This window comes from Rhincodon typus, chromosome 34 (assembly GCF_021869965.1).
Source record: "Rhincodon typus isolate 14 chromosome 34, sRhiTyp1.1, whole genome shotgun sequence".
Classification (NCBI taxonomy): domain Eukaryota; kingdom Metazoa; phylum Chordata; class Chondrichthyes; order Orectolobiformes; family Rhincodontidae; genus Rhincodon; species Rhincodon typus.
In genome coordinates this window covers 1,464,424-1,490,865 of record NC_063365.1, presented here as the reverse complement: position 1 = coordinate 1,490,865, position 26,442 = coordinate 1,464,424, and the positions used below count along the sequence as shown (strand labels likewise).

The 26,442-nt window shown below is 40.3% G+C and overlaps 1 protein-coding gene across 1 annotated transcript in view; it reads left to right on the top strand.

Moving 5' to 3' along the window:
- The window catches only part of tm9sf3 (transmembrane 9 superfamily member 3), a 118,403-nt gene extending 103,164 nt beyond the window's left edge, over positions 1–15,239 (top strand). The window contains exons 14-15 of the mRNA XM_048616261.1: positions 3,142–3,218; positions 13,863–15,239. Coding sequence (XP_048472218.1) covers positions 3,142–3,218; positions 13,863–13,930 — 145 coding nt within the window. The 3' untranslated portion in view covers positions 13,931–15,239. The remainder of the gene's footprint in view (positions 1–3,141; positions 3,219–13,862) is intronic.
- The last annotated feature ends 11,203 nt before the right edge of the window (positions 15,240–26,442 follow it).

Below are 26,442 nucleotides of genomic sequence, written 5' to 3'. Positions count from 1 at the left end.
GGTTCAGAGCAAAAGCAACAGACCTCTGGCTGATGTCAAGTTTAGAAGGGTGGAATGTGGAAGGCCAGTTAGGACTGCTTTGGAATAGTCACATCACCTTTGGTGTACAGAATGGATTGTAATGGAGGTAATAAACTCCTGCTGCTGTAGAAAAGAGATTCCCCTGAATGACAGGGTAGTAAAGGTTTACTTTTCATTTAGTGGTGCTAACCTGATTACTTGTGTAACCCATCTGTGACTTATTCCTCAACTTTATTAGATACTTCACCAAAAAGATGATGGGCTTGAAATTGATGTTGTCTATGAAATGCAGGTTGTTATATGATTGAAAATGCAATTTTTGTTGCTCCATCCGTATTCCTTAATAGCCTTCCCCAACTAAAGTCTGTTCATCCTTGGCCTTTCAATTGACAGAGCATACATAACAATTTGGGTAATGAGTTCCGGATTTCAATTGTCATTTTCTTTAATAGTGTTTCTTGTTTCATTCACGGGCAGTGAGCATCATTGGCTAGGCAAGCATTTGTTGCCCATTCCCAGTTGCCTTGGAGAAGGTGGGGTGGTGCCTTCTTGAACCATTGCTTTTCTTTGGGTCTATGTGCATCCATGCTTGTTAGGAAGGGAGTTCCAGGACCCAGTGACACTGAACAGATGGCAATATAGTTCCAAGTCAGGGTGGTGTATAGCTTGAGGATTTGCAGGTGGTGGTGTTTCCATGTTCCTGTTGCCCTTATCCTTCGAACTGGTAGATGTCACAGGTGTGGAAGATGCGTTGAAAGACCCTGGTTGAGTTGCTGCAATGCATCTTGTAGATGGTGCACACTGTTGCCACTGCATTGACGGTGAAGGGAATGAATGCTGAAGGTGTGAACGAGTTGCCAATCTAATGAGCTACTTTGTCATGAATCGTGTTGAGCTTCTTGAGTGTTGTTGAAACTGCACTCATCCATGCAAGTGGAGCATATTACATTGCGCTCCTGACTTGTGCTTTGTGATGGTGTGTAGGGTTTGCGGAGAGAGGCGAGGTAAGTTAATCACCACATAGTTCTTAATCCTTGGTCTACTCTTGTAGCCATAGTATTCCTCAGCTTGTCCAGTTTCTGGTCAATGGTAACGCCATGATGCTTGTGGAGGAAAATCCAGTGATAAAGCCATTGAATGTTGGAAAGAGATGGTTAAATTATCTTTTATTGGTAACAGTCATTACTTGACAATTGGATGGTGTGATTTCCAATGCAGTTGAGCAACTTGGGGGTTTCTCAGTGCACAGAGGTAATTCCAGCATACAGTGAAGTCTGAAAAATTATGACTAAACTATCTTCAAATTTGTTACCATTTCTTTATTTCCAAGCCAAGATATTTAATCAACTCTTGTAGGTTTGCCTTGTCTTAATTCCCATTATTTATTCAATTGCCTTTGCTTCTGTTGCTTAAATTCAATAACATCATTTTCAGGTTCCCTTGCATGGCAAGTACTTTAACCTCTTACACTGTGAAAATGTATTGTCAATTTACACTGTTGATGCTGTATCAGTGTCTGCATTTGTGTATGCTCAATGTATGTACTAAATTGTTTATATTCATTATATTATGTTCACAAGTATCAAAAGTTTGAAATGTAACAATTATGCTTCATCCTACCAATGATGCCACATCACCAGTTTCTTAGAATTTTTCTCTCAATTGTATTCCTGAGCTGTCCACAGAGGTGTTAAGCAGAAATACATCTAACATTTTCTATTGCCACATCCACAGTACCCAGCAAGGAAAAAGGAAAGTCAACTTCTAATTGAATGCAAGCTGATTTTTCATACTTTCACAACTTGCTCCTTTCATTTTAAAGAAATGTCTAGTAGGAGAAAAATTAATAAAATCACAGATAAAGGGGCCATTCTGCACCTCTGCTGGTGCCACTTTAAATTGCACTGGATTGTGGCCCATAAGATGATCCCATTTTTACAGGTCCAAAAATTGTTTTTGCATACGCTTAATATACAAGTCATCCTCCCCTTTTCAGTCGTAACATTTTATACTCTCATTCGTAGTCAACCTCAACTTTTCATTCCACAAATGAGAGTTCTATTTACTGGCACCTTATTGCCTGTGAGATCCCAGTTGTATGGCTGTGAAACAAAGATGTGTGGGTGTTTAAAACATATCTACACAGACCAAACCCTGTGTAGCGAACAACAAAAATTGCAAGCACTCATGCTGGTGAGTCTTTATTACACTTGGCACATATATTGACCCTAGATTTTGGAAGCATTTTTTCCAGACTTAAAAGGACTATTTGTATTCCAACATTTCCAGTTCTCAAGCAAAGTTCATTTCCCCATCCTTTCTCATTTTTCTATATACTCATCCAATTCCATTTATAATCTGTTTCGCAGGTTACCAGATAACTGAAGGTGTTAATGGAGGAAACACTTATCTTAATTCAATGCTGGTTATTCTGAGGTTGATGCAGAATACAGAGTTTTATTTTTTACCTGGTTGTGCTCTGACATGAGTGTCCTAGGATGCTATCTGGTGCCTGACATGATAAGAGTTCCATTCCCCAGTACTAACCTATGAGTGTCCTTTTCATCTGCACTCAAACCATTCAAGGTCTGTACACTTTTGCATTCTTTGAAGATCTCTCCATTTACATAATTTGGTTCTTCCAAAATTCCCTACTCTGCATTGACCGATTGCCACATCCAAATTGGCTGCTTCATTTGTCAATGTAAATGACTGGAGTTCAAAAAGTGATTTTGAAGCACTTGGAATTGTCCCAGAGACTAATAAGCCACTTTATAAAGGCAAATGCATTCTTTCTGGTCAGTTCCTCCTTTCAATTGCTTTGCTGAGATATGGGCTTAGAGAGTACCTGCACCAAGCCCATACCGAAAATCTGTTGTGTTTCTGTGATTTTTTGTTTCAAAGTTGTAATGTTTTTGAACAAAAGCCATTACATTTGTATTCCAGTTTTGGTATAATGATACACTTGTTTGCCTTTCATGTAACAGAAAATGAAAAAAGCAAAAATGAAGAATTTTGTAGGAGGATCAATATTTACACTAGGTCACATCAAGACGTACAATTTTGTGTGTTACAGATTGAATGTGTGCTACTTGACGTTTTATTTTCTTCCCACAACAGGATGTATGGACTGTTTCAAACAGCGTTCTATTTTGGATACATGGCAGTATTCAGCACTGCACTTGGGATCATGTGTGGTAAGTACAATGAAATGTACAAACCAAGGATAAATTCAAATGCTAAAAAGTTATTGTTGATAATTCCAGAGTGGATTTTACATGGGTTTTATTAAGGCATTTGACAAGGTCCCACATGACAGACTGGTCTAAAAAGTAAAAGCCTTTGGGATACAGGTTAATGTGTCGAATTGGATCCAAAGTTGGCTTAGTAACAGGAAACAAAAGATAATGGTTGATGGCTGCCTTGCGAATGGAAAGCTGTTTTAAGTGGTGTTCTGCGGGGCTCAATATTGGGACCCATGCTGTTTGTTTTATACATTAAAGATTTGGACTTGAACATTGAGAGCACGACTGAGAAAGTTGCAGATGACACAAAAATTGGCCATGTCTGAATTGTTTTCCTATAAAGCAATAGTTGGTTTCTTGTGTGACCTCATGCCATAGAACATTGCTTTATAGGGAAATCGCTATAGAAAATTGCTGTACCTGTACAGCAGAAAGTTTGCATTATCCGAATAGTGTCCACTGTTCATCAATCGTGTTACAGCCAATTTGCATTAACGAAACATGCATTTATAGCAGAACTACCTTTAGCGGATAGTATAGAGGATAGCTGTAAGCTCCAAAATGATATAGATGGGTTGGGGGTGGGGGCAGGAAAGTGGCAGATGGAGTTCAGCGCTATGTGTGAGGTAATGCACTTAGGGCAGTTAGACAGTAAACGGGAATGCACAATAAACAGGATTACACTGAGAGGGGTAGATGAATTGAAAGATCTTGGTGTGCAAAGGTAGCAGAACAGGTAGATATATGTAGATAAGGTTATAAAGAAGGCATGTGGAATGTTTTCCTTCATTGAAAAATCAGAAATTACACGACACCAGGTTAGAGTCCAACAGGTTTATTTGAAAACACAAGCTTTCGGAGCCTTACTCCTCCTCCAGGCGTTAGTGAGAGAGGAAGTATCAGACACAATTTATAAGTAAAAGATCAAAGGGTCACACCACTGATGAAGATGTACTAAACAAACCTAAGATGCTGTTGAATCTTTAATCAGTTAGAAGGTTTTAATTGATTAATATGTATATGTAAATCCCCAAATTCCTTTCAAGTCACTGTCCTGTGAGAACTAAAGGTTTTGTCAGTGTAAAGAAGAGGTGACATTTTAGGTCAGAAAGTGCATATTAGGTGTGAGGTCTTCTTTAGAATCTGTTTGTGTTTTCATTTAGAGTCACACTGGTTATATTTTTAAAGTAGGAATTTACAAAATGCCACATTGTCTATAAATTGTGTGCTTTTTGAACAAATCAAAATGTATCTGCTAATACAAATTCACCCTAAAGATTCGTGTGTGTGTGTGTGAGAGAGAGACAGAGACGAGAGTGCGCGGGGAGACAGTGTGTCTTGGCAGGGGAGAGACAGTGTGTGCTTGGGCGTTGGGGGGGAAGAGACAGTGTGTGCTTGGGGGCGTGTGGCGGGGAGACAGTGAGCGAGAAAGTGTGTGCGTGTCTTTCTCACCGTACACATCCACAGCACCTCCACTTCACTGTAAGATATATAGAATACAAAAAAACTGATGTCACACTGGAGTGTAGTGTGCAGTTCTGGTCACCACATTACAGGAAGGATGTAATTGCTCTGGGGAGAATGCAGGGAAGATTTACTAGAATGTTTCCAGGGCTGGAGAATTTCAGGTTTTTCTTGGAACAGGGAAGGCTGAGGAGTGACATGATTGAGGTATACAAAATTGCGAAGGGTAGAGATAGAGTAGAAGGGAGGAACCTGTTTCTCTTGGCAGAGTTCAAAAACAGCGATCATAGATTCAAGCTAAGTGGCAGAAGGACTAGAGGGGATGTGAGGAGCAATATTTTTATGCAGAGGGTGGTGAGTGTCTGGAGTTCGATGCCTGAATTGCTGGTGGAGGTGGAGGTGGAGGTGAAGGCTTTAACCTGTTAAAGGACCTGGATCTGTACCTTAAGTGCTGTGGGCTGTGTGAAAGAAGATAAGATTAGAAAGGGCATCTGGGTGTCTTTGGACAAGATGAACCGAATGTTCCCTTTCTGTGCTGGATCATTTCTATGGTTCTGTAGTTACTGATTCAAATCCAGGGTCAATTAGGCAAAAAGATTGATTAGAATTAAAGCATGAAACTGTCTAAAATGATTGTTAAAGGTTAACTTGAATTAATGGCCAATCCCTTATCCTGAGACTACACCCCTTGAAATCAATTTTCCAATCAAGGGAAACATTCTGCCAACTTCTGTCCTGTCAAGTTCTTAGAATCTTGTGCATTTCAATAGGATTATCTCTCATTTTGCTATACCCCAGAGGCTACAGGCTCGGTTGCTTAATCTCTCCTCATTGAACGGCCGTCTTATCCCAGTAATCAATCTCATGAACCTTGGTTACACTGGCTTCCAAAGGTGTGGAGACAAAAATGTACGCAATATACTCTGGGTGTGGCCTCACCAAATTCCTGCACGATTGCATCTAGGCTTCCTTACTCTTGTGTTCCAAGCCATTTTCAGCGAGAGTCAACATACCATTTCCCTTCCTATTTACTTGGTATACCTGCATGTTAACATTGTGTTCCATGTTTCGTGACACCTAAATCTCTTTGAACACCATCAGTTATTCACCATTTTAAAAATTATTGTACTTTTCTGATTTTGCCAATGCAAATTACCTCAGGAACAAAAACAGATGTTGCTGGAAAAGCTCAGGAGGTCCGGCAGTGTCTGTGAAGAGAAAATCAGAGTTGACGTTTTGGGTCCGGTGACCCTTCTTCAGAACTGTTACCTCAGCTTCATCTGCTTTCTTGATCACTTAATTAACCTGTCTACACCTGTTTGCAGGTGCATTTTTGTTTCTTTACCATCTAGTTTACCCACCTACGTTTACTCCATTCCTTCATCCATGACATTAATGTAGATTGTAAATGGCTGACACCCACACACCTGTTCCTTGCACAACCCCACTCATAATAGAGTGCCAACCTGAAAATGACCCATTTATTCTTCAGCTATTTTCTGTCCCTTATCCAGTTCTCTGTCCATGCTACCTTGACACACCATGAGTCGGTATTCTGCAACAATCTTTTACATCAGGTGCGTTTGAGCATTTGAACTATATTGCTCTGCATAATCACCTGATTTTCTAAATTTCCTTTAAGAATTCTTTAATTCTATTTCAGTATTTTTCAACAACTGATGCCAGGTTAACTGGTCCTGTATATTTCTGTTTTCTCTTTTCCTCCTCTCTAGATATATTATACTTGGTATCTTTGAACCCACTGGGACTATTCCAGAAATCGAATATATTTTGAAAGATCACAACCAATGCATTGACTATCTCTGCAGCCACCTCTTGTGTGGCCCTTCAGATGGGGCGGGACTTGTTGACTTTTGATTTGTTTAATTTTTCCAGTGCTTTTGCTTTACTGAATTTTGTTGTTTTGAGTTCCTCACTTAAAAGGGATCCAAAAGTCTAATTTGTTTCTTATCAGTTTACTCTGTCCTTTCGTTTCTAAAACACTCCCATTCTCAGGCTTCCTATTCTTGTACTCTTGGCAACAGTTAAACTTTTAATTGAATGCTAACCCCAAAGACTTTAGTTCAACACACATGGATCACTTTCCACATGGAGTTTTTAATTTTTCAGTGGAATTCATGTGTTATGAGAATTTGTTTTCTAAATTTTGTCATTACTTATTTATTGTCCTTGTATTTTCAGCTTTTCCCCTCGATCAACCTTAATTACCTCTGCCCGCGTACCAATGTTTGTCAAGTCTGGTTGCAGACTAATCACTGCATTACAAGAGCATGTTTTAGTGAGATGAATTATGAGACCGTAAGACAAAGGTGTAGAAGTAGGCCATTCAGCCCAATGAATTTGCTCCACCATTCTGAAATCTGATTGATTCTCAATTCTACTTTCCTGCCTTTTCTCCCCCGTGGCCCTTGCTTCTCTTACTGATTAAAAATCTATCTCAGTCTTGAATATACTTAATCACCCAGCGTCGACAGCCCTCTGCAGTAAACTATTCCACAGATTCCCTACCCTCTGAGGGAAGGGATTACTCCTCCTTTTCTGGCTCCTTACTCTATCCCTTGATTCTCCCACAAGGGGAAGTAGCTTTTCTCTATCTGTCCCATCAAGTTCCCCAAGAATCTTAAATAAAAACCAAAAGAACTGTAGATGCTTTAAATCAGAAACAAAAATGGAAATTGCTGGAAAAGCTGAACAGGCCTGGCAGCATCTGTAGAGAGAAATCACGGTTAACATTTCGGGTCCAGTGATCCTTCCTTGGAACTCAGTTCTGGATGGGAATACCACCACCTGCAAATTCATTCTAAGTCACTTAGCATCCTGACATGGAAATGTCTTGCTGTTCCTTCACTGTCACAGAGTCAAAATCCTAATCCCTCCCTTATAACATTGTGGGTCTGCCTACACCACGTGGACTGCAATGATTCAAGAATGCAGCTCGCCACCAGCTTCTCAAGGCCAAGTAGGGGTGAGCAATAAATGCTGACCTAACCAGCAATGTTCACATCCTACTAGGGAATTTTTTTTTAAAAAACTCACTTCAAAGGACAAGCCCTCTATACCTGGTGTAAGTCTAGTGAATTTTGTGATACTCCTCTGTTCTTTGGTAACATTTATCCCTTAACCAACATAACCAAAAAACAAAATTGTTGGAAAAGCTCAGCTGGTCTGGCAGCATCTGTGGAGAGAAGTTAACGTTTCGGGTCCAGTGACCCTTCCTCAGTTCGGAGGCTAAGCTCAGCTGGTATGGCAGCATCTAATTTCCAGCATCTGCAGTTCTTTTGGTTATTAACTAAAATATGACGTGGAGCACATTGCTGTCTATGGGATCTTGCTGTACTTACAATAGCTGCAGGCATACCTCCTACACTACAATAAGAAGTGCACTTCAAAAGTGGCTGTAAAGCAGTTCGGCACATGCTGAGGTTTAAAAATGCAAGTCAGCTTTTCTTTCTACGAACAGAAAAGTCTGTCACTTCATAAAAGCTACTTGTAAGATGTTTGGTGTGCACTAGCAGCACTTGCTGTTTGCGCCTTGCTGCTAAATTATGCCACATCAATTTTTAAGAGATTAGAACAGAACTGAGACTTTGTAAGCATTTTAATTCTGCCATTGTTTTACAGGTTATCAGATGGTGGACTAAGGTGGGAAAGAATAGTGTAAATTAAAAATTGCAATTCAGACGTACTTAGTCCTGGCCTTGATTTGTTATATCAAAAACTTTTTTTCTCTCCCAATGATTCAAAAGTCTTTCTGCAATTTGTATTGTATACATACGATTATTGTTGAAAACAATATAGGATTTTACCGAATTGATCTAGTCATAGAGAAAATAAAGAGTCAAGGTGATTGGAGTAAAACTGGTTTTTCTATGTGAATTAAACAGTCAGATGAGAGTCTCATAACTGCACAAAATGTTTCTCATCAGATCAGGCTATCTAAGAAATTATATATTTCAGCTGAAATGTGTCATAGTAAGGAGGAAAGATTCTAAGAGGCGTATAAACCAGCCATGGCTAACTGAGGAGGTTAATGCATGAATTAAGTTGAAAGAAAAAGCGAAAGAGGAGACAAAAATCAATTCAAAGATAGTAGGTCAAAATCAATGACAGCCTACAAGACTGGGATAAATTCTGAATCCAGCAAAACAGACTAAAAAGATAATACCAAGATAATAACTATGATGGCAAACTAAAGGAAAATAAGAACTGATAATAAGAGCTTCTTTAAATGTATAAGAGAGGTTAAAGTGAACATTGACCCTGAGAAATGAATTTGGGAAGATGCTTATGGGGAATAAGAAAACGTCAGAGGAGTTGAAACAGATATTTTGCATCAGTTTTTATGGTGGAAGATACTTCAAACATCCCATTAATACTGAAGAATACAGAGGAGGAATTGAGTACTATCACTAGAGAAGCAGTATTAAACAAACTAATGGAGCTGAAGACAGACAGGTCCTTTGGCCCTGACAGCTTCCATCCCAGGATCATAAAAGTGGTAACTATATGGATAATTATGTATTGGTTGTAATTTCCAAATATCCTTGAATTCTGGAGAAGTATCAGAGGTTTGGAAGACTGACAATGTGACACCGTATTCAAAAATGGAGGGAGACATAAAGGGGGTAATTATAGGCCACTTAACCTAACATCTATTGTTGGACAAAAGTTGGAATCCATTATTAAGGAAGTAACAGTAGCACATTTGGAAAATCATAACTTAATCAAGCAGAGTCAGCATGCTTTCATGAAGGAAGATGGTTTCTGACTAATTCATTAGAATTTTCTGAGAAAGCTTAACCAGAATGGATAGAAGTAGATGTGTTGTATTTGGATTTTCAGAGGGTGTTCAACAAGGTGCCTCACAAAAGGTTTAAGTTGTAAGCTAAGAGCCCATGCTGTTGGAGGTGGTAGAGAATTGGCTAATGGACAGGAAACAGCAAATGGGGATAAGGGGTTCTTTTTCAGTTTGGCAACCTGTAACCAGTGGGGTTCCTTAGGCATCAGTTCTGGGACCACATCTATTTATAATATAAATGGCTTGGAGCAAGGAAGCAAATGTAACCTCGGTAAATTTGCCAATGATACAAAAATAGGTGGGAGGGGTACAGACAGCTTAAAGAGAGATATTGTTAGATTAAGTGAGTGGGCAAAAATTTGGCAAATGGAGTACAATGTGGGAAAATGTGATGTTCGTCATTTTGGAAGAAAGAATACATGAACAGAATTTTAACCGGAGAAAAAACTGCGGCAAGCCAAAAAAAGATTTACTGGTAACCAGAATGAAGATTGCACACTCAATGTTTATGGTGTACATAACCTTTTAAAAAGTGGGAGCAGAATGCATCATGCAGTCCCACACTTCTGCTTCACCATTCATTAAGGCTGTTCTACCTTAGCAACACCTTCCTGCATGATTACCATATATCCCTTATTTTCTTAATTTCTAAAAAGTCTAATTTGAATTTACTCAACTGACCATTTGCAGTCCTCTAGAATAGGGAGTCCCAAAGATTCACAATCCTTTGTGAAGAAATTGCTCCTCATTCCACTCTAAATGAGTGACCCCTTATTCTGAGGCTGTGATCCCTAGTTCTGGAATTATACACAGTATTCCAGAAGTGGACACACCAAGGCCCTGTACAACAGCTATAAGGCTTCTTTACTGTAGTACTCCAATCTGCTTCGAATAACAGCTATTATGCCATTATCTTCCTCCTTGATTGCTGTACCAACATGTTAGCTTTGTGATTCCTGTACAAGGACACAGATGTACCATGTTCTTGCCCGTTCACTTAACCTGTCTAAATTCTTTTGCAGCCTCTGTGTCCTTGCCACCTACTTTCCCACTGATCTTAGCTTCAGCAGCAAGCCTGGATACATTACACCTGATCCTCCCCTTTCATTGATAGATTACAAATAGCTGGGACCGAACCTGCAATTCTTTCATTTTCCTGTTAGTTGCAACCTACCAATGTGAGTCTTTGTTTTGTCCATTAACTAATCCTTAATCTGTGGTGTCAATTTCCAAAGAATTATTGATGTAATAAGCGATTGGGGAAAAAAAATTCAAATGTATTTGAATGTAAGCAAATTAAAGGTAATCCACATTGGACCTAAAAAGCACAGATTACTTGATCAATAGCTAAAATCAGTGGAGGAGCAAAGAAGCTTAGGCGTTCATGTACATAGATCATTAAATGTTACAAACAGGAACAGAAAAGCATTAAAAAAAAGGAATGTGGCCTTGATATCTAACAATACAACATAACAGTGGGAGATATGCTTCAGCTGTAATAACATTATTCAAACCATGAGCAGTTTTGGACACCACGCCTTAGGTGACATAGATTGGCATTGGAGGAATACAGCATAAGTTTACCTAAATGATATCTAGACTGCAAAAATTAAATCCTAAGGAGCTATTACACAAATTAGCATTATATTCCTTGGAACTTAGAAGGTTGAGGGAAGCTTTCAGGATATTAAGGGGTGTGGTGGACGGGGGAGTTTTAGGTGAGAGATCATAGCCCAAAAAAAGCTAAATGTTTTGAGTAAAATTAGGAAATTGTATATAGGAAGCCTCTTAGAATTTTAGAATTCTCTTCTGCAAATAACATTCGAAGTTAGATGAATTTGAGAGAGAGATTTATGAACCAATCAAAGTTAGTAACAGATAGGGAGCAAAGTTGCAGATTAGTCATGATAGTGCTGAATAGTGGAACCTCCTGAGACTAAATGGCCTCTTGCTTTTTTCTTAACGTTCCTACTATATTATCAGTAAACTCATGAGCTCCAATCTAGTATAATAATTCCTTGCATGGGACCATACCCAGTCTGGTTTACATGTGACTCCAGACCCACAGCAATTGCTGTGACTCAGTTATTGACTCTTGACTGCCCTTGGGGCAAATAGGGATGGGTCAATAAATGCTGCTTAGCCAGTGATGTTGACATCTCATGAAATTTTTTTATAAACGATGCAAGTATTTGAGCTGCAAAATGAAACCAAGAGCATTTCAATCTAGAATGTTCAACATCAATAATACTATGACCTCAGTTACAACCTCCTTGTAAAACAAACTAGCCAATTTACTTGACCCTTCAAATGAAGAACTAGCCAACAGGATTCCACCATTTGCAGCTTTTATTTTAACACTAATCCAAACCAGTGCAAATTACACACGAATTAACAGGGTAATGATGCTTCAAATAAAGGTAAAAGTTAGGTATAGGAAGATGCACCTTGTGTCATGGGAACTGCCCATATCACTCCCTGCACCAATGTTCCATGATGTAGTTATATTGTTCCACAATTTGCTATTTTTTTAATTCATGCAGTGTAGGTCAAGGGCCCAACAGACGACAATTTTCACCTTTTGAGTTGCATGGGTGCAATAACCATCAGTAAGACACACTTCTACAAACACACTCTTCCTTTAGCTGTGTCAGTCCTGATTTGTATAACTTCCCAGACTTCCTTTTGAACTGAACAACCAATAACACCCGGATTCAAAGGTTTGGCCATTTCTGGGAAAACATTCAGCTTTCTGCCGTCTCTGAACTCTTTTACAGAGTTTACTAGGTTTTAGATTTTTATTAACCTGCTTGCATGGCACGCTCTAGAGCTCCTGCTTCCTTTTCTTCCCAACCAGAAAGCTAGCCGTCTTCTGAGAATGATTTGCTCCTCCTCACAAGAATTCTCTTTTATTCCCAGTTTCTGTTTATTTTCTCTATGTATGTGTCGATATACTGATCACCTTCATCCTTCATCTCCTCTATACCCCTCCTTTACGATTACCAGCCACACAGCTTTTAATTTCCTTCATGTTGGTGGTGCTTTCCAGTCAGCCACTTGGACCAGCATTTCTATTTATTCAAGAAAATTGATTTGATTTGATTTATTTACTGTCGCATGTATTTTGTTATAAAGTGAGAAGTGTTGCATAGTGTTGCCACACTCCAGTGCCATCTTAAAACACAAAAATAAACCAAAAGATAGAACACAAAGGCGGAAAAATAAAGAAATAGTGTTCAACTTTACAGTCCTATTGTTAAGTGCTCCTCCATGGGTGTGGTGGCCAGCCATGAGTCCTCTTCACTGTGCCACCGCTGCTGGGACAAGATTCGCCACTCTTTAGCACCATCTCGCCTCCACCAACGCCCTCGCTGCTGAGTCCTTGTTGGACCTTACCGATGCTGTTGGGTACTGCACCAGCCCAAACTTGACTCCACTGCTGCCATGAGTCTGTGCTGGACACATTCGCCACCAGGAAGCCAGAATCGCAGCAGGCAGGAGTTGGCACTAGGACCACCTTGTCGATGCACAAGCACTGCGCTCACTCGCCACCGTTAATGATAGTCCCTCTGCAAATTCTTGGGTCCTTAATGACTTATGACAAAGTGGGTGAGCTAGCATTCTCAATTCTGCAAGAAATGAACTATCAGTCACTTTAGAATTCTCAGCACATTTCGAGAATGACCATTATCAGTTGTCCTTTTAGCCTGAACTTTCAACTAAGTTGTTGTTCTTATAATTAACTAATGATTTTAAGATACCAAAATGGAAACTGAAAGTTGCAGTGTTGGTATGAAACAAAATGGTACCATTGAATTCTCACCTGAAAATAATGAGAGAGCGTTTGATCAGGCAAATGTTATTGGGGTAGGTAGACATTTAACAAAGTAAAATAAAATCCATGCTCCAACCAGTCTTTGTCCTGTGCTCTATTCTATCTCTTCTTTAAAAATAGTTGCTGGTGTGATTCCATGGACAAACCTGGTGCCTTGTGTAAACGAGTGTTCTTCATTGTAAAATGAGCATGGAGTGGGCATATATTCGATCTTCGGGGTGTCAGGCATGAATATATTCTCTCTCATGAATATATCCACTCCTCGTTGTCCATGTGCATGGATCCTATTCAGGCAGGGAGTCACTGGAGAGCAATCAAGCAATCAGAAATGGGTAACATTGGCTGTTCTTTCTTCTCCTCCAGTCCATCAAGATTGATAACTTAGTGTGCTGCTTCTACAAGACATAGGTTAATTTTTCATCAGATGTTGTATAAAAGTATATATTCATCCTGCAAAAAAAATGTTCTTTATTTCCAGGTGCCGTTGGTTATATGGGAACAAGTGCCTTTGTCCGAAAGATCTATACCAATGTGAAAATTGACTAATGAAGGCCAGAGTCCCAGGGAGCTGAGGATCACTTACTGCTTTTTGTTCATTCGGCTGGAACTTGCACAGTTTAAACTGCAAGGAGACATTGGGTTAACACTGGGTAAAGTGTGGGTTCCATTCTTGGAAGCTTAAAGCAACATCTGTTTCCTTTGATCCTGAGCTCATATTGACTGCTTTAACCAACTGTTCAGCAAAACGCTTGGATTATATGCAGTAAGCATTACTACAATACAGTGCTAATCTTCCCACATAAAACATAGCTTATTAATGAAGAATAGACTAGCTCTCTTCAATGAAGAGGACAAACAGTTTATTTAAAATAATTTGTTCCATTGAGGAGGGAAAAATCTGACTAGTTTAAAGTTATTCAAGCCTCCATTCTGAGATAGTTACCTTTCAAGTGGATCAGAGAGGTGGCTATTGAAAAACCGAGCATTCTGGTTTTTGTGACCGTTACCCAAAACGTGCTATGTTTTTGTACTTTATCAATGGGAGCTTATTGCATTTATTTTAATTTGTAAATCTGACACAGTTTATATACTACCTTCAGTAATAGGATGCACATCAGTCATGATTATAATTGGACCAACTCAATATCTGTATCTAATAGCCAAGTCTGAGATTTGTTATAAATTAGTTCTCAGCTACAGTCCATCCAAAGAGTGAAGACTAAGGACAGAGATGATCATCTGCACTGAAATTCACAGTAGTTAGCATATAAAACAAACTGGGAGTATACATTTTGAAAGGCTGGTGGTCTGTTAATGGTTTTTATTAGAAAGATCTAAGTGAAATATTTTAATTGGGCATATAAACTGATTTATTTTGTTTTGTTTTGTTTTCCTTCTCTCCAAGAGTTAGTCTTGCAGCTTAGTCTTGTTTTATGTTGCGGTGGGAATGAAGGCTTTACTTAAGATAATATGAAAGGGGGTAATAAATGTATATAACCTTATAATGTAACTTTAGGTGTAGAACCCAAATTTATTTGGATGTACAGATTTATTACATAGTACTTTTTCTGATAACAAATTAATTTGGTGTATAAATGTGTGACAATTTTTTGGGTGGCTTTTTACATCTTGCCTGCCATTGCATGAAAATGGTATCTCCATTATATGTGTGGACGTTACTCTGACTTCTTTAGTATTTTTCCAATTCTGTCTCTGAAGGCTCAACAAAATTGTAATTTAGAACCTAAAATTTTGTTAATCCTACCTGAGCACTCAACATGTGCATCATCTGGAGCGTTACTGCTTGAAGGAATGTTCAGGAATAATGAAAACAATAAAAACTTTTCAGACATAAGATTTGCTGTCCTCCTTAAAGTGAAATGGTTACACAGAATACAAACTGATACCATGAGAAATAAATCTTTGGTAATACAAATCTCACCCTTAAAGAGAGTTGCTGGAAAGCTTGTTGGTGTTTGACAGGATTGAGACATTCTTAAAACACAATGAAAGGAAAAAGACACAACCAGTCAAGGAGAAAATAGTGTTAAACTCGCCATAGTCCTATAGTACTGCTCTCTCCGAGAGAACTCGTGGTGAGTTTAATAAGGGTCACCACACTTCAGGCAAGGTTGATACAGCAAGACTTTCATAGTGACTTCAGTCAGTATGGAATTTGAATCTATTAGAATCTGTTAAAATTCTTAGAGGAGGTAAAGTGCAAGTTAGGGAAAGGAAAAGCCAGTGGACGTGATCTATTTGGATTTCCAGAAAGCATTGACAAGGTGCCACGTGGGAGGCTGCTAAATAAGGTAAGCCCATGGTGTTAGGGACAAGATACAGGTATGGATAGAGGATTGGCTAACTGACAAGAGATGGGGAGTGGGGATAAAGAGGTCTTTTTCAGGATGCAGCTGATGAATAGTGGAGTTCCGCAGGGGTTAGTGTTGGGACCACAACTATTCGCGTTATACATTAATGATCTGAACCACGGAGGGCATTGTTGCTAAATTTGCAGATGACTGAAAGATAGGTGTTGAGGAAGTGGAGAGGATGCAGAAGAACTTAGATAGGCTAAGAGAGTGGGCAAAGAAGTGGCAGATGGAATACAATGTGGGAAAGTGACACGTTATTCACTTGGGTAGGAAAAATAGAGATGTAAAATATTTTCTAAATGGGGAAATGCTTTGGAAATCTGAAGCTGAAAGGAACTTGGGAGTCCCAGTTCAGGATTCTCCAGGTTAACATGCGAGTTAATTGGCGGTTAGGAAGGCAAATGCAGTGGTAGCATTCATTTCAAGGGTGTTAGAATACCAGAGCATAGATGTACTGCTGAGGCTGCAAAAGGCTCTGGTCAGACCACATGGAACATTTTGAGCAGTTTTTGTCACCATGTGTAAGGAATGATGTGTGGTCTTGGAGGAGGTCCAGAGGAGTTTACAAGAATGATTCCAGGGATGAAGGACTTGTCATACAAGGAGCGGTTGAGGACTCTGGATTTGCATTTGCTAGAATTTAGAAGGATGAAGGATCTGATTGAAATTTAGAGAATACTGAGAAGCCTGGATAGAGTAAAGGTGGAGAAGATGTTTCCACTAGTAGGAGAGACTAGGACCCAAGGGCACAGCCTCAGAGTGATCGGATGACCCTTTAGAACTGAGGTGAGGAGGAATTTCTGTGGAACTCGTCACAGAAGCCTGTGGAGGCCAAGTCATCAAGTGTATTTAAGACAAATAGATTCTTGATTCCTAAAGGGATAATGGTTAGGGAAGAATGCAGGACAATGGGAATGAGAAACACATCCACCATGATCGAATGGCAGACCAGACCTGATGGGCAGAACAGCCTAATTCTGGTCCTAAATTTCAGTCTTATGTGAATGTAAGCTTGTTGTGATTACCGCCTTTGTCGAGCACTTGATTTCCTGCTGTTCTAAAGAATTGTTCGACACGAGCCCATTTCTTCAAACTTCTGTATGCTGGCTGGCAAGAGACTATCCACCTTATTCCATTCCTCTGTTCCTTTAAATTTGTTTTCTCCACGTTAGATAGATTAGCCCATGCTACACTTTCAACACTATTTGCCTCAGTTTTGCTTGTATACTGTCTCTTCATTTGTAACTTCCTGATCCCATTGAGAGAACTTACTGCCCCTAAACAAGTGAAGTTTCCAAATCTTCTAACCCTAGCCTAATCCTGTTTCTTTATTGAAGTAATTGGTAATAATGATATAAAGCTCAGGTTCAAAGTATTGGAAAGATGATGGACTTTGGGACTGGTGGAAAATAATTTAGTGATAACATTTAGCTAGAAAGTTGCAGGCAGAGCTCTTGTACAAAGTTCTGGATTACTAGTCTAGTAACAGTACCTCTATGCCACCACATTCCACATTGTACAGGATGTAAAGCAGCTGATTTTGACAGAGTACTGGGGACAGCAGTTTTGTGATCTCAATGTGGAAGATGAATGTAAGCCATGAAATCTAGAGTTCTTGGCATTCTGTGTTTCATGTTTAGCCAGATAGTTGTAATAGTGGGCTTATGCTCAAAACAACCATGCACTATTGTGCTGCATGGGGGCTGCTGGCACCAGGTAGGTAGCCAGAGGTGTCATTGTCCAGAGCAAGAGTTAGACTGCTCAAATATCCAGCACGTTGAGACTCAGTGACTCATTATACTAACCCATTGGAGATACTTTTGTGGGAATAGCCTGGGAGGGATACTAAAATATATGGTGAGTGACCAAAAGGTTGGGTTCTGTTGGGTCAAACATTAAAATAATAGATGTATGAGGGGAATGAGATTGGTCTGGGTGACATGACTAATAGCACATCTAAAATAATGAAACCTCTCAGTGCTTCACTAGAGCATTATAAAAGCATTATAAGTATGATGTTGCATCACACAAGGAATAGTTCAGAGAGAACTTTTAAGCATCTTTAAGGTGGAGAGATATCGGGAGGGAATTCCAGAGCTGTGCGTCAGGCACCTGAGGGTTGTAGGGCTGGAGGAGACTGGAATTTGGAAGGGGGGAGGAGTAAAGAATTTTGAGAATAGGGGTGAGAATTCTAAAATTACACATTGTCTGCATGGGCTCTTAGTTAAGCAGTGAACATTGGGATAATTAGGGAACTGGACTTCATTGCAAATTCATACACAAGTGGTGGGATTTTGGATGCCATCAAGTCTGTGCAAAGCAGAATGTAGGAGACCAGCCAGGGGTGCACTGGAATAGTTGAATCCAGTAACAGGCCACTAAAGATCAAAATTCACCAAAGACCAAAATCCTGGAACTCCCCCCGTAAGGGCATTGTGGATCAACCTACAGCATGTGAATTGCAGCAGTTCGAGAAGGTAGCTCATCACCACCTTCTCAAGGGCAACTAGGGATGGGTGATAAATGCTGGCCACTGATGATGCCCACATCTCTCAAATGAAATCAAAACAGGTGGCAACGGACTTGGAGAGTTGTGGCAGCAAATCAGCTGAGCTGAGCTAAATCCGGTGCAGTTATGAAGGTGGAAATCAGCTTGTCTTTCTTTTACCTATTGTGTGCTGTGTAATCATAGAATCCCAACAGTGTAGAGGCAGACCTTTTGACCAATCAAGTCCATAATGGTGAGAGATGAGTTTATTTAGAAGTATGGTGTTGAAGACTGAATTGTAGTCAATAAGTAGGAGCCTATTGTAGGCATCCTTACTATCCAAATGTTCCAGACATGAGTGTAGGGCCAGGGAGATGTCATCTGCCATGGACCTGTTGTGCCAGTAGGGGAATTGGCAGGTGGGGACTTCAATGAATACTCCTGCCAGCTGGTCCACACAGGATCTGAGTGCACGGCCGGGGACTCCATCCAGGCCAGTCACTTTCTGTGGGTTCATTCTCATGAAGGTTGATTTAACGTCCCAGAAGCTGGTGAAGAGTTAGGATTCAGGAAGACTCCTGAATCTCCTGGAAGCCAGTAGGTGTAGCTAAGCACTTGGGCTTGGGAAAACACCCTGGGAGCCATGGATGGAAGGGTTCAGAGGAAGCCTGTGAGCAATAATAGATCATAGATCAAAGTTTAGTGCAACAGCACTGTCAAAAGCCCACAAATAGCATTCCCTTGGTGCAGTTGAGCAAGATTAGAACTCAGGAAGAACCTGGGTGCAGCACTTGCTGTGAAAAACCTGGAGTTGTGTTTGTGAGTGGGTGCTGGAGAGAAGTTTCTAGAATTCAGGGGTGTAATCTCAACAAACCAAAGGTGAACCACTAGAGTGAGAAAAGTCATTGACAGAGTATGTGACAGAGTAACTCTTGAGGGAATTGCAAGACCAGGTTCTCAAAAATGAACAATTGGAATAGGAGATTGACTCACAATCTCACTAATGTCTTGGGGTGGGCTGATTTTTGGGAACTCCATAGGATCTACCTACAACACATTTCTCCCCTGATTAGATAGAGGGGAGACAACAGCCTACTGGTATTATTGCTGGACTGTTAATCCAGAGACCCAGGTAATATTCTGGGAGATGACAGATGGTGGAATTTGAATTCAACAAAAATCTGGAATTAAGAGTCTAATGATGACCATGAATCCATTGTCCATTGTCACAAAAACCCATCTGGTTCACTGTTGTCCTTTAGAAAGGAAACTGCCCTCCTTATCTGGTCTGGCCTACATGTGACTCCAGACCCACAGCAATGTGGCTGCCTCTTTACTGCCCTTTGGGCAATTAGGGATGGGCAGTAAATGCTGGCCTAGCTAGTGATGGCTTCATTCCATGAATGAAAAAAAAGAATGGAGCCAGATGGGAGCAGTCCCACCCAGTCAAATGACAGCAGAGAGGCACTGGAGGAAGATAGTGAGGTGATCACTGCCTTGAACACAGCAGACAGGCTGGGCAGGGTAAGGAAGAGTTTACCTATGCCTCAGTCACATAGCGTAAAATATTAAAGGGTATGGAGTGTGAGGGGGACAGCAGGGATTGGAATGAGGGATTTAAATTTTTAAGATAAGGGTTAAATATTTATTTTTGATATCTGCAATAAGGCCATGTCACATAGTTCTTATATAGTAATAAAATAGTTCATGTTTTAATTCTTTTTGTGCTTTGATGTTCTTTTGTTATGATTTCTTTACCAGCCTCTTGTGAATATGTTTCGTGATTGGCTGCCACAGTAAACAAATTACAAAAATGAAATTTATGATCTATTTTGCCATGTTTAACTTTGGGATCTGACTTCCCAGCATTACCCTTAATGGGGTCACAAAGCATAGTCAATATTTATTCTTCAATAATTATCACTAGAACAGAATATCTGGTCATTAACACACTGTGGTGTGTGGAAACTTACCGTACACAGATATGCTTCTGTCTTTCTTTCTTAACAAAAGTGACTTTACTCCTAAAAGTGTTTCAATGGCAGCAACGTATTTTGGAGTCATAAAAGGTGCTATATGAATACAATCTTACTTTCCTTCTTTCTAATAAACTTTGTAGGTACAGCTAAAGGGGAAATAGACCAACACCTTGCTTCCAGATCAGAAATTGGAAATTGGGACAATTCCCAGCTTCATAAGCACAACCCATAAAACATCCCCAGTTGGCTGGCCTTTCATTCCAATAGGTCACTTTGAAACAAGAGTCAAGCTGATCACGTCTAGAAGGCATTCAGAGGCAGCCACAGGTACTGTGCAGAGGTGGGTTGTAGAAAAGATCTACTAGAGTGCTTTGGCACTACGGAGGATAAAGAATAAATCACAAAAACAGTCTCCAGCCCTCAATCCTTCAACCACTCCCCATGCCCCATCCATGTCTACCCATGCCAAGTCATTTCCACACGACCCCATGGCCCTCCATGCCAATCCAATCCTCTCCACCACCACCTCCTTTAGAGCCCCTTTACTCACTTTAATCTTATTTATACCAATCCATGTCCATCACCATTTACCTTCACATGCAGACATATTAAGCATCGGTAAGAGTAGGCCATTCTGCCTTATAAAAGTTCAATGATGTTGCCTCTACTACTCTCTGGTGAACAGTCTTCCACTGACTCATGTGACTCTCTGAGAATTCTCCTCATCTCCGATGTAAGTAGGAGACTCCTTATTTCAAACCACATCCCAAGTTCAGGTTTTCTGAAGAAGGGTCTAGACCTGAAACGTCAGCTTTCCTGCTCCTCTCTGATGCTGCTTGGCCTGCTGTGTTCATCCAGCTCTACACCTTGTTGTCCCAAGTTCAGGTTTCCTAGTTCTTACACTTTCTTTGCTAACTCACCCAGAATCTACCTTAGCAGACCTCAGGACCAATGCTGAGAATTAAATAAATTTCTTAAGAGTTTATTGATAAGTTCTCTTTTAAAAGAACTCTCAATGATAAAAAAAATCACTGCAATTAGAATTATTAAATGCGTTGTAAAAACAAGCATTTCTATTCATATTACCACGCCAAAGACTTCATAAACACTCAGAGCAGTCAGTCAAATTGTGAACTGACAGGCATCCCACCATACTAACGATCAGTAGTGAAATCAGTCATGCAGAAGCAATGCTATAATGATACTTTTTGGCTTCTGTTAACAGGCAGATTGTAATAGAAAACACTAACTTTTTCTTTAACACTGACAGATTTCCAAATATTTCAAATGCCTTGACTGCTTGACAGCTCTGTTGACATTTGTCTGACAACTTTCTTTGACAGCTGTCTTGATATTTCCAATGAGCCTAACAATAAAAAGTGTGAAGTGATTCATTTTGGAAGGTTGAATTTGAATGCAGAATACAGGGTTAATGGCAGGATTCTTGGCAGTGTGGAGGAACAGAGCGATCTTGGGGTCCACATCCATAGATCCGTCAAAGTTGCTACCCAAGTTGATAGGGTTGTAAAGAAGGCATATGGTGTGTTGGCTTTCGTTGGCAGGGGAATTGAATTTAAGAGCCGCGAGGTTATGCTGCAGCTCTATAAAACCCTGGTTAGACCACACTTGGAATATTGTGTTCAGTTCTGGTCACCTCATTATAGGAAGGATGTTGAAGCTTTAGAGAGGGTGCAGAGGAGATTTACCAGGATGCTGCCTGGACTGGATGGCAGATCTTATAAGGAAAGGTTGAGGGAGCTAGGGTTTTTCTCACTGGAGCAAAGAAGAATGAGAGGTGACTTGATAGAGGCGTACAAGATGATGAGGCATAGATAGAGTGGATAGCCAGAGACTTCTTCCCAGGGTGGAAATGACTATTACAAGGGGTCATAATTTTAAGGTGACCAGAGGAAGTATAGGGGACATGTCAGAGGTAGGTTCTTTACACAGAGTGGTGGGTGCATGCAATGCGCTGCTGGCGGTGGTAGTGGAGTCAGATACATTAGGTGCATTTCAGCGACTCTTGGATAGGCACATGGATGATAGTGAAATTAAGGGTATGTAGGGTAGTTTGATCTTAGTAGGATAATAGGTCGGCACAACATCGTGGGCCAAAGGGCCTGTACTCTGCTGTACTGTTCTATATTCTACGTTCTATATATTAAAGGGTATGCAGGATAAACTTGAGAAATGAAATTAGGTTTCATGGGAGCAGAGGTATTTAGCCTATCCAGTGCATTGCCGCTGTTCTCAATTACAATGTTGATGCTTCTTTCAACATCATTATTTAGCCTCATCATTCCTAAATAAATTATATCCTATGCCCCTGTTTAAGCCTGGTAAAACCCGAGGGAATCTGTGCTGCACATTTCCCACTGCACTTGTTCCATTCTCTAACAATTTGCCCAAATCCATACCAAATATGTAGTTAGAACATCTAAAAGACATTTGAATAAGTACATGAATAGGAAAGTTTTGGAGGGATATGAGCAATACACAGGCAAGTGGGACTAGTTTGGTTTGGGAACATGGTCGGCATGGACTGGTTAGACTGAAGAGTCTGTTTCCATGCTGTATGACTCTGTGGCTCAAACACTCCATCCGTAGAAGTTTAACATGTCTTCCTGCCGTTTAATATTTGGTGCCTTGTGACTGAAACCCATCATTTTCTTTGTTATTTTAGATGAATGGGGTATCGCTCTGAAAGTGATCGGCAGCTTAAGTTGTTTATTAATGCACAGGGAGTTCTCATAATTTCAAAATTCTTAGCTTTTCTGATTGAGATACTCAGGTTGAAACATCTGTTTTGTGTTTGTGTAATAAACTGACAGGTGCAAATTTGACTAATAGTGCAGAGGTCCTGCTCTGAGATTCCTGAAGATTTGTTTGGGAATAATTCAATCTAACCTCCACACACAATAATATCACCTGTGTACTTATGTCCCTGTTTAAAAACTGTTCACTACAAAGGGTACCCCGGTAATGTGGAAGAAATAAAACTTTGCATTAAAATCACAGTTTCTTAAAATAGCTCTCCTGCTCTGTGTAACCTGTCAATGATTTATTGTTCTGTGGTCCTGCCTGACAGTGGGTTTTGCAGCTGATATCCCAGCTGTCCATCAAACTCCCTCATTGACCTCCTCACCAGGTTTACCAACCAGGGACTGATCCTATCCAACTCACCCTTCCCACTGACCTTTCCACATCTTCCTCAAAGATGTCTCTTCACTCACAAGCCAAGCCCTCGCTGCCAGTTCAGATTCTCCTTGGTTACCGCCTCTGTCTATCTCCTTAAAATAGCAGTCTCAAGCTCTCTCCTTGAAAACAAATCCCACTCTTTGCAAACTACTTTCCCATCTCCATCTTCATTTTATTTTCCCCAAAGACCTTGAATGTATTGTTGTCCCCAAATCCATGCCTATTTTCCTGGAACTTCATGCAAGAATCCATCAGGGTTCCACCCCATCACAGATCTCTATTGGTTTCTAACCAAAGTTACAAATTGCATCTCCTGTGATTGTAACAAAGGTACTCTTGCCTGCCTCCTCCTTTTCAAACTGTCTACAGCTTCTGACACCACTAACCACACCATCCTCCTCCAATAGTTCTCCAGTGTTGTCCAGATTGTTCCATTCTTACCACCAACAATGTCTTCTCTTCCTGCTCTTGCACTGATACCTCTGGCAACCCTTGGGATCTATCCTTGCAACAGCCCTCACAAACAACATTTGAAATTATCATGTCAGTTTTCAATTCCACACTGACCTCCCCCAGCTATACTTCACCCCCACCCTCTCAAGACCTCAACTATTCCTAAATTATCAGACCGTTTATCTGACATCCAATACTGGATGAGCAGAACTGTCCTTTTAATAAATGATGGGAAGACTGAAGCCATCTCAAATTCTGCTCCCTCATCTCTCTGGCAACTATATCAAGTGGAGTCAAATTTTTGTCACAGCTTTTAGAGGTAGTGCTCTAGAAATCAAACCCACTGTTCCCAGAATCATCACAAAATGTCACAATTTGATTAAACCACCAAATTGCACTAATGTACCAACTGTCTAAAAGAATATGCACATCAGATGTTACATTAACAAGAACATAACCATTTATTATAATTAACTTGATTTTAACCAATGGTAAAAAGAAACACAAATTGCTAACTTACAACTCTATAATTTAAACTTCCCCTTTTTAAAATTCCCAAACACGTACAGATAGATACACAATGAAACAACAGTATAGGTGGAGACGTAACAAACAAAATGTCAGTGAAACAGTTCTGGCACATGTTCAAATCACAGAGGCTGATGAGTTATCTTCCTTCAGTGGCTTAGACTTATTTTGACTCTTTGGTGAGAAATTGTGGACACACTATTCTCAATCTTTCATTCACTGGTGCCCAGCAAGGTTGTGTACTCAACTCCTTACTATACTCCCTATACACTCACAACTGTGTGGCCAAATTCAAATCTACCTCTGTCTACAAATCTGCCGATTACACCAGTGTAGTGGGTTGGATCTCAAAAACCACAAAATGAAAGAGCTGGTCATCAACTTCAGGAAGCAGAGTGGAGGACATGCCCCTTTCTGTATCAACTTTCGACCACCTGCAGAGACATCATCTGACACTCCAGTCACATCATTTGTATGATCTTTTGATCTCTCTGCCCTTGATCTCTCTGCCTATGAATTCTGTGTCTGTGTGCTACTCTTCCACTTCACGTGACGAAGGGGCCTATGCTCCAAAAGCTTCTGATTTCAAATAAACCTGTTGGACCACAACCTGGTGTTGTGTGATTTTTGACTTTGTCCACCCCAGTCCAACACCAGCACCTCCACATCATGTATCAATGGTGCTGAGGTGGTGGTGATCAAGAGCTTCAAGTTCCTAGGAGTAAATACCACCAATGTGTCCTGGGCTGTCCACTTTGACCCACAGTCAAGAAAGCATACCAAAACCTCTACTACTTCAGCAGGCTAAGGAAACTCGGCATGTCCACAATGACTCTTACCAATTTTTATACATGCAGCACAGAAAGCATCCTGGTCAGGTGTATCACAACTTGGTATGGCAACTGCTCTGCCCAAGACAGCAAGAAATTACAGGAAGTTGTGAACATGGCCCAGTCCATCACAAAAACCCAGCCTTCTTTCCACTGACCCCATCTATACTTCCCGCTGCCTCGGGAAAGCAGCCAACATCATCAATGACCCCTCCCACCCCGGTTACACTGTCTTCCCCTCTCTTCCATCGGGCAGAAGATACAAAAGCATGCCACTGTTATCAGGTTTATGAACAGACTTCTCATATTAGAGTTGATCTTTCTCTGTAACTTCTCCTGTAGCTGTACCATTATATTCTGTATTCTGTTCTATTATCCCAATGTATTAATGTAGGGTATGATTTGTCTGGATAGCAAGCAAAACAATACTTTTTGTTGTATCTTGGTATATGTGACAATAATTGAATCAAAAAAGATGTGCCTTTTCAGTGTCTCTGAAGGTGTTTATTAAATCACTTTTTTTTCTTTCAACAAGGGAATTTGCAAAGAGAACAGTTTACAGGGAAATGGTAATTGAGAACAGCTATCAGGAGATTTGCTGATAATTCTCCACACACGAGGGAGGGAAAGAGTTTGAGTACATTTTCTTTCACAGAATGGATAATTCTCCCATTTTGTCTGAACAAAGCAGCAGGAACCAATTGCAAAGTTGTTACTATGCCGAGCACTCCTGAACACACACAATTGTTTTGATCAATAGACCAATATGAAAACTGGCTCTGGGCAAGGCTCCCCTGAACACAGAGCCAAGGTGTCTGGTATTCTCCCATACTGCTTCAATAAAGACAATGTTGTAGATACCAGTCACAATGAGCTTCAGTAACTCGTGTTAAAAACTGCAACATCATCTTCCATGTTTTCCTTAGTTTAAAGTAGTACCTTTTACCATTTTTTAGCCTGAAGTGCAAGGTAAAAGTAATCTTTATATTTTCTTGCCACTTTGGTGTCTTATTTGACTCCAAGATGAACTACCAACCACTTAGTTCTGCCATTACTCAGACCAAGTATTTCCACCTCTGTAACAGAACCAGTCTTCACCCCTTTCTCAGAGATAGTAAGAACTGCTGGTGTTGGAGTCTGAGATAACAAAGTGTAGAGCTGGAGGAACACAGCAGGCCAGGCAGCAGCAGAGGAGCAGGAAAGCTGA